Source organism: Psammomys obesus, unplaced genomic scaffold (genome assembly GCF_907164565.1).
Source record: "Psammomys obesus unplaced genomic scaffold, mPsaObe1.curated_primary_1811, whole genome shotgun sequence".
In the NCBI taxonomy this organism is placed as follows: domain Eukaryota; kingdom Metazoa; phylum Chordata; class Mammalia; order Rodentia; family Muridae; genus Psammomys; species Psammomys obesus.
In genome coordinates, this window is record NW_026587556.1 from 677,103 (window position 1) to 699,062 (window position 21,960).

A 21,960-nucleotide genomic window follows, 5' to 3' on the forward strand; every position below is an offset into this window, starting at 1 on the left:
ATGGTACTGGCAGAGAAACAGGCTGGATGATCAATGGAATCGAATAGAAAACCCAGAAATAAATCCACACTCCTATGGATACTTGATTTTTGACAAAGAAGCCAAAACCATACAATTGAAAAAATATAACATCTTCAACAAATAGTGCTGGTCTAACTGGATGTCTACATGTAGAAAAATGCAAACAGACCCATTCTTATCACCCTGCACAAAAATAAAGTCCAAGTGGATCAAAGACCTCAACATAAAACCAGACACACTAACCCTGTTAGAAGAAAAAGTGAGGAAGAGTCTGGAACTCACTGGCACAGGAGACAATCTATTTGTATCTTGCTCTTCTATTTGTCTTACATATGAAATTTTCTTGCTTGAAGTGGTCCTGTTTCTCAGTGATGAATGTTACTGTCTCTTTCCCATCTGCTCTGGGTCTCAGCCCTGATGGCCTGTCTTGTGTCTGCAGTGTATACTCGGGGCACCAGTCCATTCTGATCCCACCCTCTGAGCTGGAGACCAACCCTGCCTTGTGGCTTCTTGCTGTGAGTCAGTACAAAGTCCGGGATACCTTCTGTTCCTATTCAGTGATGGAGCTTTGCACCAAGGGGCTGGGCTCACAAACTGAGTCCCTCAAGGTAAGCAGCCCCTGCTAGAGCCTCCAGGTTCACCAGCACTCCAGTTCACGCTAGTCCTGAAAAGGACACTCACATTGGGTGAGGCCATCACAGTCTTCCCAAAGAACTGAAATGTGATCTGATTGTAGATTGATTTGGGGGAAATGAGGTTTTAGGTTTTCCCCATGAATACTTTCCCCCTGTCACAGATACTAATAAACAAGATTGTAAAGTATTTTGTCCTAAATTGCTCCACCAGTGTTCAAAAAATGTTAACTTTTTCTCTGTTTCTACCTGATTTTGATGTTCAAGTAGAGAGTTTTAAGTTTACATGTTCGTGTTTAGGTTGTTGGGAGGTCCTTATTTGATGGTCTACACTGTAACAAAAATTCATTTTGCAACTAAGTGAAAAGTGTTTTGGTTTTCACTTTTTTTCTTTTTGATTTACACTGAGAACAGTGTTTCCCTCTACTTAAATTAGGGCATTTGATAGACATATTTTCATGATAATTTGAGTGATTGTTAGTTAATGGTAAGAGGGAAAAATAATGCTAATACATATCTTGGTAGTATTCCATCCAGCTATTCTTTGCCTGTATGTGCAGTGTGTGTGTGTGTGTGTGTGTGTGTGTGTGTGTGTGTGTGTGTGTAACTGTACAGGTTATTTACGTTTGTATGTGTATACATAGAGAGAAGCAGAACGTAGGACATTTATTTCCTCTGAATTTTTTTCTATTCATCGCAGTGTAATGAAACAAAATGTGTAGCTGTGATGTTAATCTATATAAATGGAATTTTATGAAATTATTTACATAAGGAAGAGTTACAGAGAGTAATTATCTTTTAGTCTGTCTATATTACATTACAAAATGGTCAGGTGCATTTTCATTAAGTTTTGTTGTTAGCATGTACATAATAATCAGAACTATCACAATTGAGTGATTGTGATATTACATTACATTTCCATTGATACTTGCCATAGCTCTGTGAATCAGGATACGCCACTGTCTTCTTTATTTTTTATGAGTTTATTCTCTCATATATTACATCTTGACTGCAGTTTTCCCTCCCTCCCTCTGCCCCCAATTGATAACCCCCACCTTCTCCAATCCCTAGCCACTCCTCCTCTGTTTCCCTTCAGAAAAGGGCAGGGATATCAACAATCATGGCATATCAAATTGCGGTAAGATTAGGCACAACCTCCCCTGCCCCGACCTAAAAAAGAGTGTTAGTCCTTTGGAACTGGAATTACTGGCAGATGTGAGCCCTGAAGTATAGGTAGGGTCCTCTAGCCCCATCATGTGTACATTCCTGGTCGATCGTGCCCAAAAGAATGTACACTAATGCCTGGTCCTCTCCAGTAAGAGTGCTTCCCTTGGCCTTTTTTCTGGGATTCTTGCTATCATTTCAAACATGTTTTCAATGGCATCTTTACTATTTTGAATATCTGTATGGTTTTGTTTGTTTATATGTTTGGCTTTTTGATTGGTTTGGCTGGGTTTTTTGTTTGTTTGTTTTTGGTTTTATTGTACTAACATCCTCAACTGGCTTACAGAACATTTTGGGGACAGATGGCACTAGAAATCAAGAGCAGTGTTGGGTTCTCACTGTTCCTGAGGAATTCTGAATGAAAGGGTGTCTAGGTCACACACAGCTACATATTGATGGCTTAGTTAGTGTCCCTGTCCTTATTTCCAGGCACGAGGACTGGACTTGTCCCGAGTAAGAACCTGTGTGGTTGTAGCAGAAGAGCGTCCCCGAATCGCCCTCACACAGTCTTTCTCAAAGCTCTTTAAGGACTTGGGCCTCCACCCACGGGCTGTTAGCACTTCCTTTGGCTGCAGAGTGAACCTGGCGATTTGCTTACAGGTAAGTTTTATTGAAACCAGTGAGTGCTGTGTCAGAAGACTGATCTCAATGACAGGTGTGCAGTGCAGACCTGTTCAGTGAATTTTCCTTGGCAGATGCTTGCCTCACCTCGGACATATCACTTTTCATCATGCAGATTTGGTGCACACATTTTTCTTTTTCTGTTTATAATTGGAGACTACATTTATAGCTATTATTCACTTCCTGGGTCCTGGAAATGACTTGTGGATAGAAGTGCTCACTGTCAAGACTGACGATCTGAGTTTGATCCCTAGAAACCACATGGTAGAAGGAGAGAACTCCCTGCAGGCTGACTGTGGTGCATATGTTCAGCATTCCCCTCCCCACCATAAACAAACAAATGAGTGTAATTCTAAAAATGAAGGAGTAAATTAGGGATTTGTTTTTATTTTGCAAACATCTTCTTCACCAGTGGTACCCCGCTGTTTTTACTACCCAGTCTCACATCTCTCTTTACTCTTCTTCAGTCTCATATTGAACCATGTTCTCTTTTATGGAATCATCCATTCCTTTCCTTGCTGACACTTCAGTCTGCAATGTTCCTGCCTAAAATGGGCTGTCCACCATCCACATGGCAGAGGTTATGTCCTCTTCCTGGTCCCTTTTGAGGCTTTTCAGGCTCCATAGCTGCAAGGGCCTTCCTTCCTCTTTCTTTTCTTGCTCTACACTTTTATTCATGTCTTCTTGCAGATGTGCCAGTGAATAGCTTCACTAATGACCCTCTTCAGAGCACAACACACTCACAAATATTGATGCTGTCACTTCTGAGTATGGCTAAGTTTCAGAAAAGTGCTGAAACTGGAGTCCTTTAACCATTTCAGCAGAAGTTGCATCAGTTAGATGAAGAATACTCACTTGGTCAGAGCTTAGTGTCCCCTATGTAGCACTTCTGAGTTTTCTTCAGAATAAACTCATTCCCTCAGCATCCCACCCTTGCTCCCTCATCTCCTCCCATGCCCCTCTCCAAGTCCACTGATAGGGGAGGACCTCCTCCCTTCCATCTGACCCTAGCCTATCAGGTCTCATCAGGAGTGGCTGCAATGTCTTCCTCTGTGGCCTGGCAAGGCTGCTCCTCCCTTGGGGGGAAGGGGGCTGCAAAATGTATCCAACATCTTGATTAGGATCTAGTTAGATCCACCCATACACATAAAGGATAAAGTTTAGTCATTGGTTTTTACAATGAGAGAAGGCCCTAGAGAGGTTAAGTGGGCTTTGCTAATTAACAGAAATATGGAGTAAAAACAAAGACATCTGTAAGAATGAGCCATTTCTCATTTTAGGAATGACATTTCTCAGAAACTTGAGACATAAAATGATATAATTTTAATTTGTTGAATTTATGATGAAAGTAGATATTAGAACTTTAGTATTTAATTAGCTTTAACAAAAGTTTTTTGTTGTTATTTATTTGTTTTGTTTTGTTTTCAAAGCAAGGTCTCACTTTGTAGCTGTGGCTGTCCTAGAACTCACAATATAGACTAGGCTGTCCTCAAACTCAGAGATCAGCCTGCCTGTACCTCCCAAGTGCTAGGATTAAAGGCATGCACCACTATGCCCAGCCTGACATCTGTTGCTACAGTACTGTTATTGTTTATCCAATGTTAGGGACAATTTCCCATAGCCTTGACTGCTTGCTATTTAAAGCAGAGAAACTCTCTGCACTTACTGAGAACATAAAAATTAGCATCCCCTTTTCATTAAAGGAAGAGAAGGAAAAATAATGGCCTTCTATCTCCCAAAGGAGACCTCAGTTGTTGTTTTCCAATTAAGGAAAAATAATTTTTAAAAAAATTAAATTTGAATGCTGACTTTTTATCACATTGGATAAGCTGAGTGATTTATCTGAGTGAAAAGCTTGTGTATAAATAAGGTTGCAGAATTAAATCAATAATAATAGTTCTAATCAACCTTAAATTTTGAAACTCCTACAAAGAAAGAGAAATACAGTTATCATGGCGAGAAAAATAAGAGTCCTTGATCATTAAATAGAACAAAGTAGAATGCTCAGAGGGTAGTATAAATCTCTCTCAGCATAAAACAAATAGCTAAAATAAGATTTTAATTAATTTGAGCTTTCAAGCCACTTGTTTTCTTCTGCCATGTTCTTAGATGAGAGAAGTAAAAATAAAGTGTTGTCAGGAATTTTTGCATGTTCTGGGGAGTTAGTTACTGTCAACTACAACATTCTGTTTTTCTCCTGCTATATGTTGTCCTTGATAATTAAGCCTCCAGTCTGAGATCATGGAACCTTTATCCTCCATCATTTGACTTGTTCTTTGTTACAGTCAAGAAAAGTTTCTGGGTTTCAGACTATGCTTTGAACCAAGGAACCAGAACCTGAGCTTGTCATTTAAATTCAGTGGGATCACAAAGCTGCACTACTCTCTAGCCTGAGCACTTGCATGTTGCTTACCAGCTCTGTAAAAGGATGCCCTCACTGGGCATGTTTTTCTACAGGGTCATAGTAAAGAGGCCAGGCCTGATGTTGTATGCTCTTTTCAGAAGGTTCAGATTAAAGCAAAAACAGATAATGTGTGAACAAATGGGCCATGTTCCAGTAAAACATTTCAAAACTAGATAGTCTTTGGCTGGTCCCTTGACAGCTAATAACATAGACTGGCAGATTACAGGCCAGTGAATTAGCTGGATTTTCACTATCTTTTTCCCAGACCAAACTTGCTTGCCTAGCCCACCACCACTCTCCCTAAAAAATTAGGGTTTTTTTGTTTTGTTTTTGAGACAGGGTCGCATGTAACCCAGGTTGACATCATACTTGATATATAAAGAGGGAGCAATTACCTTCAGACCTCAAATGCTCCTTTGATGCTTTTCTCCTACTAATCTTATGAATAGGGTAAGGTATTATAACTGTAAATACTTGTCCTCACTAGCATAGTGAGAAACTTAAAATTATTTAAGGAGCTGAAGAGGTGGCTTGAGTTTGTTTCTCAGCACCTGTGTCAGACATAACTCCAGCTCCAGGGAGATCTGACACCTGTGCCCTGCATTAGCACCCACATTCAAAAACACAGACATACCTGCATAGACATAATTAAAAATAAAATACATCTTTTAAAAACTGTTTCACTGAAGTCGTTAGATTGAACCAATGAAATATATACTTTGAAGTGAACCAATAATATATATATTCAAGTGCCATTGGAAAGAGGAAGCTCAAAGTACCATAAAGTCACTAGAGATGCATTGTCTACATTACTGATAGATACTGAAACAATTGATATACTATGGTCTGTCCTCTATTTCTCTTTTGTGCTCTGTGGATATGTTGACATCTTTTCAATTTTTTTTTCTACCTTTAACAGTATAGTGATTAATTTTAATGGTTTCCATATTTGACATTGTTTTGATCTTGTTTTTACTTTGTTCCCTGCTTTCTGCATTCTCCCCCAACTCCATCCCTCCCTTTTCTTCATCCCATCCTTTATTGTTGCATTGTTTTGTTGTGTGTCTCCTATGTGTGTCCTTTGTGTTTGATGTCTGTTGGCCTGGTGTATTCTCCTTCTTTCTTGTCCCCACCCTCTTGCTGCTTGTAGCCCCACAGGCTGTGGACACTGGCCGAGCAGGTAGGGGACTTTTCTGTTCATCACACCAGTGCATAACCCACATCCATACCTCCTGCCTTTCCAGCTTCCAACACTGGGACAAGTTGGAAAGGCAATGCAGCGATTGACAGGCAATCTGTAGGCCTGTAGCTGGGGTACCACCTAGAAAACCACCACATAGATGGTGTATCACCATCATTGGTTCACTTGCTGATTGGGTCTACTTCTATTCCCCACCATTCTCCATTTTTCAGAACCTGTTGCTTATTTTTAATTGACCACTTATGGTTATGAGTCTCATATTGATCACTTCAATAGTGTTTTTCCACCTGCTGCTCTATAACACATCTCCACTGAGTAAGTACAAGGTGGAAAGAACATCGTTTGTTGGCCACTGACACTGTAAACATCCAAGTCTTATTTGCATGTGTTTTCCTTTTTCCTGCTTTCGGTGGTATAAACCCAGTGACCACTGTCCCTGAATATTAAAACAAAAAGGTGGTGGAATTGTTTTGTTCTAGACAGTGTTTCAGTATGTAGCCCTAGGTGGCCTGGAACTCAAAACTACCCACCTGCCTCTGCCCCTTCTTCCTGAGCATTGGGAGTAAAGGCATGTACCAACATGTCCAACAACATGTCATTGTTTTTATTTAAACATACTGTTGGTACAAAATTGAGATTCTTAAAGAAATGTAGTACAGTTCAAGTAAATTCTGAAGAGCTTAACTTTCTCCACTCCATTTACAAATGTGTTGTGTTTGCCATGTTTTTCTGCCTTCTTATTGTATTGCCTTATATGTAAACTATTTTGTCATTTCAATAATGCAGACCTTCCTCTAGCAGAAGCCATTGCTCAGAGATCAGTCCAGTATATTTTTAGAAGATATTTATGATGCTGAGATGAAATTTCTGGACTGTTGTGCTAAATGAAGACAGCTCAGAGTATTTACTGCTCAGCTGATTTGGAGAAACGTAGAACCTTTCTGACTTATGTCACAGACAAAAATAACCTTCTAGAGGCACAAGCAGGATTAAAAGAACAAAATAATTAATCTTGTATCTTCCTCCTCAATCTGTCAGGTCCTGTCACACTTCTGCTTCAGAATCTTATGGTCTAAAAATAGCCTTTCTGAATGTCTGTAGTGGAAATTTCTGAGCAAGAGACCCTTATTATCTTGACAACCCACTTTTGCAACCAAACTTTTTCTTGTAAATATGTTCTATCCCTCCATTCATTCTTATACATGTGTGGCTGGGGTCAAGCTTTGTGAAGGGCCAGTGTGATCCTAAGGTGTTCCTTTTGGGAATTTAGATGTTAAACTTGATGTTAAAGGCTACTTGGAGAGGAGTTGGTTTAGCACCATTAGTCCTTAGGGTTTTTTATTCAGCTTAAGGTTTTACCAAACTGCTTACCTTTAGTAGAGAGTATAGACAAAGCTTCTTTCCATGCAGAAAGATTAACTACACTGTGTTGTTGTTTTCAGGGGACATCTGGACCTGACCCCACAACTGTCTATGTTGACATGAGAGCCCTGAGACATGACAGGTATGGGTTCTGTCCTCTCTCTCCTTTTCCTCTCTTCCTCCATTGTTGGTGGTCCAGCATGGTGGTCCAGTATATATCCAAGTTAGAATGAAAGTAGCTATGACTACTTGTTCAAAGTATCATTATATGGATAAAGTGCATGGCTGTGCAAATTGGCTAAAACTTACAGATTAAAAACTTGGTAGTACAAGTCTGATAGTATGACTAGAAGTATCAGATAAACTGGAAGTCATGGCCATCTCAGTCAGGCTCCAATTTGTATGTCAATATATCTCAGCGTTCTAGATATATTTCTACATGAGAAGTGTGTCTATGTGTATATGTGTGTGAGAGAAAGGAGAGAAAGAGATTTTGTAAAAACAAAATATGTTTTTATAAAAAATTAAAGTAGAAGTAAACTTGACTTTTCTGTGAAACTACTGAACAAGATTTTTAAATGGAGTTATTGGTGTGTGCCCATTTGTGTTTTTGTTTTTGTTTTTTGTTTTTATTAAGTATGTCTTAGGAAGAGAAGGCACAGGCATTCAAGATAAGACCTTTCGGAGGAAGCCCTGTCTCAATTAGAAGGACCAATTGAGATGTCCATCAGAGAAGAAAAAATGTTATTATTTAAATTAATACTTTCTATTGAAATGGTTTGTGTTCTAATTGGTGGCCATGGGAATGTTCCATCGTTGTTGTACAGATGTAAGCATAGGTTGATATATTGCATAGGTGACTAGGTTTTACACGAATGTGTTGCTCTAAAGCAGGTAGCATGCTGTTTACCCTGTGTTTTCTAGACGTTCACTCACCTATCAACACCGGGAAAACAGCCAGAGTCTTTGTGTGGTTAGGGGTGAGGGCATGGGATGCAGCTTGTACACCTACCTAGTAGGCAGCTGAAACTCTTCAGAGACAAGAGTTAGTGTCTCTGCAGAGTGAGGGGGGTCCTAATTTGTTGGCCAGGTGAAACATGGCCACCCCCAGGAGACCAGGATAGTCACCACTCCCTACTCTCACAAGCCTGTGAGCACCCATAGCCAATGTTAGGCTGTATCTGGAGCCAGTTCTGATTGGTACAATTTGCCTTCAAAAGTGATATTCTGCCATGTAGTTGGTAGAGGTCAAGGACACTGCCCACACCTTGCAGTGCATAGAACAAGTGCTACAATAGCAGCAGCACCAAACAGAAGCCAGCTGCACTCGTGTAGGTGGCCTACCTGGCCTGCACAATCCTGTTAGACTCTCACTTCATCACAGATGATCAGAGGCTGTAGCATTAAAGCCCCTTACATGGAGGCTAGGGACCAATGAAAATTACTTTTCCCTCTTGGTTTTTGGGTTTGTTTTTTTTTTTTTTTTTTTTTTTTTTTGTTATTGTTGTTGTTTTTTCAACAGAAATCTCAAACATTTTATTTTTAGCAATGAACACCCAGGAGCCAGATGTTGGGTTGAAAGCGTGTTAGTTCATAAAGGCAGAGAAAGTAGCCAGCTGACCTTTCTCTTCAGCCAAAGTTCCCAAAAGAGGAATGTTCCTTCCCCATGACATCTCAAAGAAAAAAAAAAAAATACTCAAACTGAATGTCCCCTTTCTACTTCCTGTGTACCTCTCTATCCATCCTCCTGACTTCTTCCTCTCTTCAGTTTTTTTCCTATCTTCACTCCTTGTAAACTGGTTTCTAGCTCTACCTCTTGACCTATGATTATCTTTATTTAGTTCTGTTTATAATATTCAAGCAGAAGGCTCTTGGATTAAACGTGTGTCCTATGGCTTAGCCATACTACAACTAGAAACAGGTTTTTCCAATAAACAACACAATGTTAGGGTTTACAGTATGATCAAATATCCTGAAACACTCCTCAGCACTGTCCTTTACAGAACCAGGTTCTGGCTAGTCAGAGTTCAATTATGGAGCACCAGCATTAGAACAACTGAATAATTTGTTCAGTGTTAAGGTGTCAGTGGTGTGAGGGTCTCCAAGTGACAGCTTTTGCATCTGAAAACAAATCCACTCAACTGTAAACCTTACTGTAAGCCTTGTTTCCATACCAGCAGTGACCCTCCAGCAGTTCTGCTTTTGGCTTGGCCCCCAAATACAGAAAGAGCAGATTTCTCAATGCAGTGTGGTTGGATGTCCTCTTGTGTTAGGAGTACCTGAGTGACAGGGAAGGCCTAAAGTTTGGATGTGGGGTTTTTCTTTTGAGAAAAAGGATAGAATATCTCAAGAACTATTTTTTCTTTATTTTAATCTTTTCTTCACAATTTATTCATTATATATCCCAATTGAAGCTTCCTCTCTCAACTCCCTCCCTCTTCCCCTCATTCCCTTTTCCTAGTCCACTGAAAGGAGGAGCTCTCCATTGTTGCCATCTGCCCATAGCTTGTTAAGTCTCATCAGGATTGCCTGGATCCTCTTCTTCTGGAGCCTGGCAAGGCTGCATCATCAGGGGCGAGTGATCAGAGAGCAGTCAACTGAGTTCATGATAAAGGTGGCCCCTGCTCCTCTCACTCAGAGATCCACGTGGAGACTGAGCTGCCAATCAGCCACATCTAAGCAGAAAGTCTAGGTCCTCTCCATGCATGATCCTCCATTGGTGCATCAGTCTCTGCAGGAGCCCCTGGACTCAGATCTTTTAGTTTTGTTGGTCTCCTTGTGGTGCTCCTGTCCTCTCCATGTCTCTCTCTTCCCACCCTTCCTTCTTCCCTGTGTTCTGCCTAAAGTTTGGCCCTGAGATGAGCATTCAAGAACTATCTTTACCTATTAGTCTTTTTTTAATTTTATTTTTTATTAATTACAGTTTATTCACTTTGCATCCCAGCTGTAGCCTCCTCCCCCATCTCTTCCCAATCCCACCATCCCTCTTCTTCACCTAAGCCCCTCCCCTAGTCTAATGATAGGGGAGGTCCTCCTCCTCTTCTGTCTGACCCTAGTCTATCAGGTCTCATCAGGACTGGCTTCATTGTCTTCCTCTGTGGCCTGGTAAGGCTGCTCCCCCCTCAGGTGGAGGTGATCAAAGAACCAGCCATTGAGTTCATGTCAGAGATGTCCCTCTTGTACACTGAACTACCATGGGCTACATCTGTGCAGGGGTCCTAGGTTATCTCCATGCATGGTCCTTGGCTGGAGTATCTGTCTCAGAAAAGACTCTTGTGCCCAGATTTTTTGGTTCTGTTGCTCTCCTTGTGGAAGTCCTGTCCCCTCCAGGTCTTTCTATCTCCCCCTTCTTTCATAAGATTCCCTACACTCTGCCCGGAGTTTGGTTATGAGTCTCAGTATCTGCTTTAATACCCTGCTGGGTAGAGTTTTTCAGAGGCCCTCTGTATTAGGCTCCTGTCCTGTTTCCTGTTTTCTCCTTCTCCCAATGTCCATCCTGTTTGCTTTTCTGAATTAAGGTTGAGCATCTTACCAAGGGTCCTCCTTCTTGCTTAGCTTCTTTAGGTGTCCCGATTAGTCTTTTTAACCCATCATTTGTCTTCATTGTGACATTACTGAGAAGGGAAGGGTTGGGAAGGTGCTGTGAAATGAGGATCTGCATGGTATGTAGTGATGAAGTAATCTATGTTCAACATCAGATCCACACCGCACTGCTGGAAAGAGCAGGAGGCCTATGTCGAAGATTAGCCCTTTGTGATCAATTAATTTTGTGATCTTGACTAAGGCCATCTGAATGACACTTTTGCTCTAATTTCAAGTTGGTAGTAATAGTCTTCCCTGACTAAGCTGCTTTGGTCATTAAAATAATTAGAATGAGACTTGACAGTGAGTTGTGTACTAGAAATTGTTTTGGGGCCATGTGTCAGCAAACTTCACTGGATAATGTCCTCAATTGTGATGATCAGGAATAATTTTCTCCTGCATGGGCTACCTGAGACTTATGGGCTGTGTCTGAGCAGACCTTCCATCAGTGTGGTGGACTGGCCCAAGGACCTTCTTAGAGCTTGGATATGATACAGTGCAGTTTTCCTGAAATAAACTGCTCAGTTCTCATCTATATCAGAGAAAAACTGAGGGCTACTCCACAGCCACCAGAGCATTTCCTGGAAATTTACTCCTCAACTCTCTTCACTCAGGTCTGCCTCAGGCCTTTTTAGCCTACTGTCTTTGGTAGATGCACCTGCTTCTCTTTTGCCCCAGCAGCTCTTCCCTACCATCTGTGGCTGAGAGATGCCTCCTTACTCTATCATTCTGCAACACACTCTCCTTACATTTTTCACTGCAGAGTATATGTGTGTATAACTCAACTTTATTGACTGAGTTATCTACTCAGTCCATCCCCTGCTGTAATATCAAGATGATAAGTGTTTGCAATGTTCCTGCTTATTTGATCTTCTGTGTAAGTCTGTCCTGCCCACCTCACTCCATTGGCCAGTGGAGGTCCACCTTCCTGACCTTCAGAGACACTGACAGCCCCATCTGCATTCTCTGGGATTCCATATGGTTGGTGTTCCTTCAGGATTTTTTCCCTCATAGCCTTTAAAAACAAGTTGTTTTTTCTTTACAATTTATTCATTTTCTATCCCAATTGTAGCCCTCTCTCTCATCTCCTCTCAGCCTCACCCTCCATCCCTCTTCCCCCCTATTCACTTCCCCTTAAGAAGCTGAGTCTGTCATTCTCAACTCAATTACTGTCTCATCTACACTGTAGCCACCTCTTCCCAGGAGAAAATAATACCCAGGTTTTACATCCTCAGCACTATTGACCTTGATTGACATATGTGAAATATACATTGTGTTGCAGCTTCTATGACATAGGGGCTCCAGGATCAGACAGGAGCTATATCTCCCTGCTTATGACCTGGGGACAAGGTGTTAGTTCTAAGGTCTCGAATTTTCTGTTTGTGATGGGCACAATAAATTTAGTCTTTGCGGTACCTCTAAAGCTCTGAGGTTCTAAGGGTAACTTGAAATGTGCTGGGAGCTTTTGGCAAAAAGAGGATGGAGATTGTAGTAGTGAGGTAAGTCTTACCTACAGAGGCCTAATGTCTCCATCCACAACACCCTGATGTGCTACCCTCAGAGAAAATGCAATGCCAACCGCTGAAAGGCAGTGAGACAGGAGAGTTTCTGAAAATGTTGATCCTTTTTCATTCCTCTGGTGTTCATATGAAAGTAGGGTAGTGGTTTTCTCATTACAGCTATGTGAAGATTTGTCACAAGGATTAATTACTCTACCAATTGATTTAATGGGACATTCACTTGGGAGTGTCAAGACACCTGCCCAATTATCACTTAATTAACCTTAGTTTGTCAGTATGCTATGTACTGTGAGGGAAAGAAGGAGAGAGAACAGATTGATCTCAATCTTAGAGATTAAGATAAAGATCTCAGTATGTCTATCCTACAGGAGGAAGTGATTAAATAGATTCATTACCATTTCTCCTTGGTTTTATGCCTCTGTGTTTAATACCCATTTTATTCTTGTAGCACCAATGTTAGGGATTTGGCAATCTGTGTTTATAGCCAAGTTGCCATGGAGAGCATTTCTGTCACATATAATGAGGATCATATTTCTCCAGTTTTGCAGGGTAAGTTTAGTTCCCACATATACAAGAGAAAGTATTCAAGGGATATTTGAGCATTGTTATTAATTCTTAAAGTATAATTTACTGTGTATTCATTTAAAGTGAATTCATAGTTGCTTGATCTCTTTCAGTTTGATCTTTTCCAAAGCATTTGAATTGTTCCATCTTTAGATAGGAATGGAAAATGCTTCTCAGACATTTCAAGAAACAGTTTTAGCAGATTGTCAGACCTTAACCCAATGCTAGTATAAAGATCTAGAGTGGAAATTTGTTTGCCTTATTAACTGAAGTCATGATTAAAGGGTGTGGTTGAGCAGTATGTCTTCTATGGCTGGGGATAAAGTTCAGTTAATAGAGTATTTGCTTAGGTTAACATGTAAGAAACCCCGTGTTCCACCTCTAGAATTCTATAAATTGGAGGTAGTGGTACATGCCATTAATCCCAGCAGGTAGAGGTAGGAAGACCAGAAAGTCTGTTACATAACACATTTGGGCTTCATGAGAACCATCCTGGGAGGAAGGGAGGCAGGAAGAAATGAAAGAAAAGCATGGAATCTAGACTATTGCTATCTAGTGAATATCTGGGTGTCAAGATTTCCAAGAGCAGTAAACAGAGAAAAAGGCACCTCAGTGGTCTTATGTTGGTCAGCAGCAGTATAGGAGAAGCAAGGGTAAAATCAGACATTTATTTGCCCAGGGGCTCTCTGCTGTGTGCATTGTGTGAGTAGCATGAGTTCTGCATATGTGTGTGTGGTGTGGTGTGGGAGTACCGGATATGTGCACATAGGCTCATTATGTTGGGGAGGGTACTGTACATTGAAAATGTAAGAGCATCTGAGCAGTATGTTATCTGTGGGCTACATATGTATGCCCATGATTGTAAAATGGTATTACAAGCAAACAAGGGCTTCCATGTGTATACATGTCTGTGTGTATGTGTGTGTGTGTGTGTGTGTGTGGTTCTCATTGGTGTATTGGGAGTATTGTATGTGTTGCATGTACACAGATGTGTTCTGTATGTGTGTGTGCACATGGTATCCTGAATCTGTGCTTTTGTGGTTTCTGTGCCAGTGTTCCTGTATACTTTTCCAAGTACATTCTAGGATTTTCTGGAAAGAGTTGGGGTCTGCTGTAACGTGTGTGGTTCTAGCAGATAGAAGCTGGGCCATGGGTACAGCATATGCATTTTTTGTTGAACGTTGGCCTCTGACAGATGACTATCCTAACAATTGTCCACGGGCAGTCATACTACTCCATATTTGGTCATTCTTGACCTGTTCCCTGAGGCCTATTGTCCCTCTGGCTGAAGTGACTGACAGATGCCTTCAGGTTAGATGAGATTTTTAATCTTTATTATTCACTTTTTTCCTCTTCTTTTTCAGCTTTGGCTCTCTTCAGACAGGGGAAGTCTTTAACTCACTGTTTGACTGAACTTGATGTTAGAATGTGATCACAGGATCATGATGTAATGTGATTTCTCTGGTTAACCAGAATTTCAAACTGTACTCTGAAGTATACTTGAAAATCAGATAAATATCCTCATGGAGAAAGCTGAAGGAATTTGCCTTTTGTAGAATCTCTTTCATGGGTATTTTGATAAGAATTTTTATTTTCCATTCCTGAATGAATCCCAGTCGACCACAGAGCTTGCTTCCAACCATTTTCTTGGTGCCTCATGAAATATGTATTGTTCACTTTTCTCATCCTATTCAAATATCCCATGAACTAAACATGTATGAAAGGAGGAGCCTGTTTCTGGTTGAACTATGCAACCATAGTGACACGGCTGAGCTCCTTTTAAATAGGCTTCAGCCTAGTTCTGAATTTTGGAGCCTTTTCCTACTCTCCAGCTAGCCCACCTCTCCTTAGTCTTATGCCAAGGATTTAACTTTATAAATCAGCTCTTAATAAGTAAGTATTAGTAATAGCCACTAACCTTTGTAACTCAGAGACTGCAATGGAGGCCTTGGATAGGCACATGGTGTTCTTAGTTCATTCATCTTGCCCAGTAAGCTGATAGTGTCAGTTAATGTCCTCAGAGTGAGGACGACAGTGCAGAGCTCAGGCCTTCCCTAGGTCTTACTCAGAGTTCAGAGTCACTATGTAGAACATAAATGTGATGTCGGATCACCTTGTTGGTAGCTGTGCACTTCCTTTATTTGTTCAGAAAATTAGCCCTTTGATGTGTACTGCAATGCTTCTTCTGTTTTTTCTCCTCCCATGGCCTTTGCTAAGTCATTTGCTAAGAACTTCTGTATGCTGTGTCTTAAAGGAATATAGGGATAAAGTTCATAAAATTGTGATCCAATTTTGCACTAACCTCAAACCTACTTCCAGTTCTCTCTTTTCCACCTTGTGTTTTCTGTTCAAGTGCTTGTTTTTTCATTGTTTTGTGAGAATAAAAATTGTCAAAAAGTCAGGCATGATGACAAGTTTATATTATCAGCTCTGAGAAGGCAGAAACAGTAAATCCCTGGAGCTTTCTAGGCAGCCAGCCTAGCCTACTTAGCAAGTTCCAGGCCAGTGAAATTCTCTGACTCAAAAAAACAAACAAAGAAACAAAAACAAAGTAGAAGGTATTGACCTCTGGCCTCCACCCCACCCGCCCTTACACACACACACACACACACACACACACACACACACACACACACACATACACACACATTCATACATACACAAATATATGCATAAAGTTGCCTTGTGGGTAAGTGAACAGTATCTAATCCTTATTTAACTGGTGAGAGGGGAAAATTGAGTAGTGAAGATCACCGAGGCTGAAAGGTAAATCTCTAGAAAGGACAATAAGCCAGCTCAGGTTGTGGTCAGCCAAGGTTTTTTTTGTTTTTTTTTTTTGTTTTTTTTTGTTTGTTTGTTTGTTTTTGCAGCTCTCTAGACAAAGTTAACATTAACTATGCTTTAGACTAAAAACCATTTTCCTTCTAGAGAGGACTTTCAACTCATGCACTCTTAGTTTAGCAGGCCAGCTGTGACTACTGAGCCCAGGGGCTCTGCCTTTCTTAGCAGATTGTCTACACCTAAGCAGAGCTATACCAACTATGTAGGCCTAAAGTTCATGGCCCAGGAACCCATCATGTAAAAGGATGCCAATTAATGTTCATCTTTCCCCTTTGAGTACAGAGGCATCTTTCCAGGTGTTTTGCAAATAGGGCAAATATGGCTCCATAACCTTTTTCTGTGGCCATTACTAATGTATTTTTGCCATTTGATCTTGCGAGGGCATTATTGCCTCTGCTATCAGTAGCCCTTTCTGGGATTTGTACCTTTGCCGTAAGAAAATACTAACAATTCACTTACCTTAATAGCCTGCCAAGCTCAAGCCATATACTAAAGGTGGCAAAAGACAGTGTGACCCAAAAAACCCACTGAGTGATGTGTGTTTCCACTTACAGAGTACGGTTGGTAGAAAGAGGATCTCCTCACAGCTTACCTCTGATGGAGTCTGGAAAAGTAAGTATTAAAAGTGTCAATCCCATCCCAGCATAAAGGTGAGTAAGGAATAATGTGTTTTAAAGTGTGAAGCAATGTGTTCTCAGAGACGATGTTTTACCCTGGAAAAAAAGATCATTAAAGACAATGTTTCAGGATGGTTTGGCTATGAGTACAGGAAGTCAGTAACAGTGTTGTGAACACTGTTTTGTTTTTGTTTTTGTTTTTTTTAAATAGCAAAGTTATGCTGCATTGGAGCAACTAGAAGCCTGAGTGCTACCTATCTCTATGGCCTCTGTCCTCAGGGAGTACCAAGGTTCTAATATGACTGTTCCAGTTCATTTGTTAGTCCCATGTTCTAGCTCTCAAAAGGAGAAAAGACTTTCAGAACCTTGAGAAGGTTCTCATACTTTCTTACACTTAAATACCACTGACTACTACTTAGTCACTTCTTCATACTTAATGGAAGCAAAGGCTGTGAACTATCCTATTCTTGTTATCCTAGTTGTCTAGTTAAAAAATCAAGATATCATACTAAAGAAGTATGGTTCCCAGCGATTAGCTATTATTTTAGTGTCTGTCACATTGTTATAGTCTTCAGAGAATGAAAAATATATTTAAACTTACATTTGCCCCAAATGTCGATTCATTCTACATTCAACATAGTTCTATTTTTAAGTTTGTTTTATTTATGCATGTATATGTGGTATACATGCCCATGTTCACAGACACATGCAGAGGGCAGAGAAAGATATTGGGTTCCTTCCTCTGTCAATTATTCTGCTATATTGCCTTCAGTCAGGATCTTCACTTAAAGAGAAGTCCACCATGTTTTGACAAGGCTGGTTAAACCAGGCTAGGCTAGGAGTGACCCAAACTTTTACTTCTACCAACCACAAAAGAATCCTCTGATGAATCATTTACCAAGAATCATTGGGAGATTGGTTACCTTTAGTCCACATGCATCCCTGCAAATTCCCCTCCAGAACTTCCCAAGTTCAAGTTGATTCTGGCCTACCTCCTTCCTTAATCCCTATATGCCATGCTGTTAAATCAGTATATGCAAATTCAAATTTTGCACATCAGACTGTGTGAAATGCTGCAATATTTAACATGGATCTTGTTTCATAATTCTGTTTTAAATGGTCAGATCTGGTCTTCTATCAGCTTTGAGATCTGATTGGCAATCAGATAAAGTCCCTGTGCCCCAGACTGTAGAATTGTAGAGCATTGGTAATGAGAACATTGCATGGTAATGGCACACACTTAACTTCATGCCATGATGCTCTCTAAATGGTCTTTGGAAAGGAAATGGACACTTATCACTGAGGCAAGTTTGTTAAGGAAGAGTGTGATACCTGTCTGCCTTTTTAGCCACAATCAGAAATTGTCTCCTCTCTTCTCTCAAACAGATACTTCCTGGGGTCCGGATCATTATTGCCAATCCAGAAACAAAAGGACCGCTGGGGGACTCCCACCTTGGAGAGGTGTGTTGACCTTGATTTTTTACCAAACCTACTTTGTTTAGGGTTATTAAATACCTCCCTTCCAACCCCCCAACATCGGGTAAGAGGGAAAGGTTAGTGGGGACAAGGACATAGTTCTCTCTGCTACTTCCCATGGGGTAGGGTCATAGAATTCTTTTGGTGGCAATACTAATATCAGTCATCCAGCAATCCAGAAGTCCAGGTAACCAGCAATTCTGCAAACAGCAAATGCAGCAGCAGAATGAACCAGCAGCAAGCAGTCATCTTCCAAGTATTTACCCTTCTTCCTCTGGGCTGTCATATTCATACCCCTCAAAATCCTCAGAATTCAACTAAGTCTACCTGGCAAAGACCAGGCTTTACATAAGATACTTAACAGGTGTGGACAAACTAAAATCCCCAACTTGAAATTTTAACAAAAACATGTTTACATACCATAAACCAAAACATCTATAACAGAGGTGAGTCATGGAGAGTCTTCCAGATGTGTCCTCCCAGATCAGTCCTCTGGGGCTGTCTTGCTTTGACACCTGCTATCATCAACAGCTCATGCTGCTAACATGAGGCAAGTCAAGGTGGCCAGGAAGGAGCTGGAGATGTGCTTTCCAGCTTCAGACATCTCTGGAAAACTCAATAGTATAGAGTAGCATACCCGGAAGGACACAGGAGACACTGTTATCAGAGAATTTTAAAGCACAGCAAGCTTGATCTCTGCAGACTTACTCTAGAGAGTATTCACATGAGCCTTCTCTGTTTCTAAGAACTTCTTCATCAGGACATTATAGAAACCTACAGAGTGAACAAAGCTACACCTAGCACAATGGCCACAAAACTCAAACACCCACCGAATAGCAAAGTAGTAGTTAGATGTGTGTTTTAGATCAGAGAGCAACCAGTAGTCACTTGTGATGAAATTCCACCCTTGTGGTTCCCTATCATTTGATGCCCTCATGCTGTTGACAAGGTGTGGTTGGAGAAAAATATCTCATCAAGCCTCTGTCTAAGGTTTTTTTTACCACTAATATCGGCCGGGTCCTGATGCTATTTGGTAAGACCAAGTGTCACACCTTGTCCTTTCTCTTGTTCTCTCCACTGATAAGATTTTTCTGAGAAAGTTGAGGGCACAACACAGCCCAAGTCTTAGGCTCTCCATATAGTGTCGTATCACCTTTCCATCCAGTTATTCTGCTTCTGCCTTGGCTTCCCTGCTGAGTATATCTTTGTGTAGTCATGCCTACATCCTCTATCCTACATGTCACCAGCAGCAGGACAGTACCAGCCCACCCAGGAACATATTTCCACAGAGCACGTGGGTAGACATGACTCACGATCAAGTCCTAACCATTTCTACCCTCCACATCCTTTTCTTGTCTGGCAACTTTGTGACCCTTTGTTTGAATCTTGTGATTATGTAAAAAGATCTTAACTAGGTTAATCAAGTGTTACATTCAGAGTTCTCTTCACAAGGCAACCAGGACTGGATATGTCAGGAAGTTGACTTTTTTATATCTTTATTCCTACTTGATTGATCGTAATTGGCAAATAAAGTGTATAAGTCAAGGTGTGCTCATAATATTTGTGACATAGTAGTGGTTGTATGCATTGTAAAATGACTTACAGTCACCTCATAAGTGTAGTGAGAACTTTTAAGTTCTGTAGCTAAATTTCAGGCCAAAAAACACAGTCTGTGTGTTGTATGTTAACTCCCAGAAGTCCTTCATCATCTAAATGAAGGCTAGTATCCTTCAGTCAACATCCCTGTCCACCCTCAGACAACAGTGGCAGCTGTTTGGCTCACTGCTTTCTATGAGCATCTTTCAGAATCCACATCTGAGATTAAGGGGTATGTGTCTTGCCCTGACTTCTTTCCCTCATATTGTTAGAAATAGCAGGCTTCCATTTTCCCCTTTTAAGACTGAATTATATGGCATTGTCTGTACTAGTTACTTGTCTTGTGGCTATGACAAAAGCAAAATAAGGAAGAGTTTATTTTTGGCTTATGGTCCCAGATTATAGTCCATCATGGCATGTCGGTCATGATGTCAGGAACTCAAGGAGCTCAAGACAATTGGTTATATTGTATGAGGAAGCATGGTAAGAATGATGGTGTTCAGCTGGCTTTCTCCTTTTTATATAGTCTGGAGCTTACTAAGTGGAACTGTCTGCATTTAATCAAAAAACCCCTCACACATGTGCCCAGAGATTTGTCTCCAAAGTAAATCTAGATCATCTCAAGTTGACAGCCAATATAATCTGTTGCAATTGTCTTAGCAAGGAAATATTACATATTGGTAAACAGAAACCAGTTGTCTCTGCCTCATCTGCTGTTGTCCTACTATTTGTAGGTTACCTTTAACTATTTCAGCAGGTGCTTAGTAATTATCTGCTAGGATCCAGGTACTATTCTGGGGTATTGGGATACAGTGGGAAATAGTACTGGTGAGGTTTTCACTTCAAGGTACTTAGCCATATTTCAGTGTTAATAAAATAACAAAATATCCAATCTCAGAATGCCTATGCTGCAAACAGTAAAATCTAAAAGCCCTGTTCATGGGCCTAGCCCTGTGTACCAACATCACTGCATACATTGTATGGATGTCTTTGGAATTGTGTGGGAGCCAAGGCCTTTCCTTGGCTATATCATCCACAACTATTGCTTTGCATCTGTGTCAGCCTCTACCTGACCATTCTGCCACAGACCCCACATAGACCTGTCTGTCTTTTCTGTTGACTTTGCCCCTTCATCATACTTTGTGTTACTTTATCATAGTCTGCTTCATAAAATATGTAAATCACAATCTTAAAGTTTTGAGCATTTTCCTAGTTTTCTTAGAAATAATCATCACATTTGGAAAACTACAAGGAAACTCATACAACTTTGTGCACTTTAAAATCTTCCAGTAATCTGCTTTAATGAAATTTTCAGCAGGTGAATGGCTTATTTGATTGTTTGACTGAAGCTTATCTTTTGTTTTTGTTTTTTTATGTATTAAATTATATTTTTTTAATTCTTTTATTAATCACACTTTATTCACTTTGTATCCCCCCTGTGGTTTCCTCCCTCCTTCTGTCCCAATCCCTCCCTTCCTCCACCATCTGCATATATGCCCCTCCCCAAGTCCACTGATAGGGGAGGTCTTCTTTCCTTCCTTCTGATCCTAGTGAATTAGGTCTCATCAGGAGTGGCTGCATTGTCTTCTTCTGTGGCCTGGTAATGCTGCTTCCCCCTCAGGGGGAGGTGAAGCTTATCTCAGAGCTCTTATTATAGAGAACTCTGTGGGCATCCATCTTCCCTGCCCCAACCCCCACTTCACCCTCCCCATACACTTGATAGAAACCACCATTGCACTGTATTCAGACTGAACCAAGGAAGCCTTGGCCATTGTGAAAAATAACTTCCTGAGTTGTAGAGACAGTTAGCTTTTCTTCCCTGGAGAAGGCTGGTTGCACAGCGTGGCTCATACACAGTGATGTTTCATCTGTCCACAGATCTGGGTCCACAGTGCCCACAATGCCAGTGGCTATTTTACCATTTATGGAGATGAATCTCTCCAGTCTGATCATTTCAACTCCCGATTGAGTTTTGGAGACACCCAGACCATCTGGGCCCGAACAGGCTACCTGGGCTTCCTGAGGAGAACTGAGCTCACAGATGCAAATGGAGGTAAGTCCAGGCTGGGAGATGACACACACTGGACAGAAGTTGAGTTTGACCAACACTGAAATGGCCTTGAGGTTTGAGAGCCACCAGGACCTCTGCTTGCCCTTACTGATCTGAAAGAGCCTGACCTTGAGAGCCAAGGAGGGGCTGGGCAGATAGTGCAGTTGGTAAAGTGTTTACCATGTAAATAGAAGACCTGAGTTTACTCCCCAGAACTCAAGGATGTGTTTCTTATGATCTTAGGGCTAG

At 40.9% G+C, this 21,960-nt stretch overlaps 1 protein-coding gene across 5 annotated transcripts in view; it reads left to right on the plus strand.

Annotated features, from left to right (window-relative positions):
* Dip2c (disco interacting protein 2 homolog C) overlaps positions 1-21,960 on the plus strand; it is a 420,838-nt gene that overhangs the window by 388,275 nt on the left and 10,603 nt on the right. For 4 of the 5 annotated variants that reach the window (XM_055603910.1, XM_055603911.1, XM_055603912.1 and 1 more), the window contains 6 exons: positions 461-629; positions 2,307-2,477; positions 7,546-7,607; positions 16,527-16,584; positions 17,976-18,050; positions 21,540-21,714. In XM_055603910.1, the coding sequence (XP_055459885.1) occupies positions 461-629; positions 2,307-2,477; positions 7,546-7,607; positions 16,527-16,584; positions 17,976-18,050; positions 21,540-21,714 (710 nt within the window). Of the gene's footprint in view, positions 1-460; positions 630-2,306; positions 2,478-6,052; positions 6,083-7,545; positions 7,608-16,526; positions 16,585-17,975; positions 18,051-21,539; positions 21,715-21,960 lie in introns of all 5 variants that reach the window. The other variant, XM_055603914.1, reaches the window with a different exon arrangement.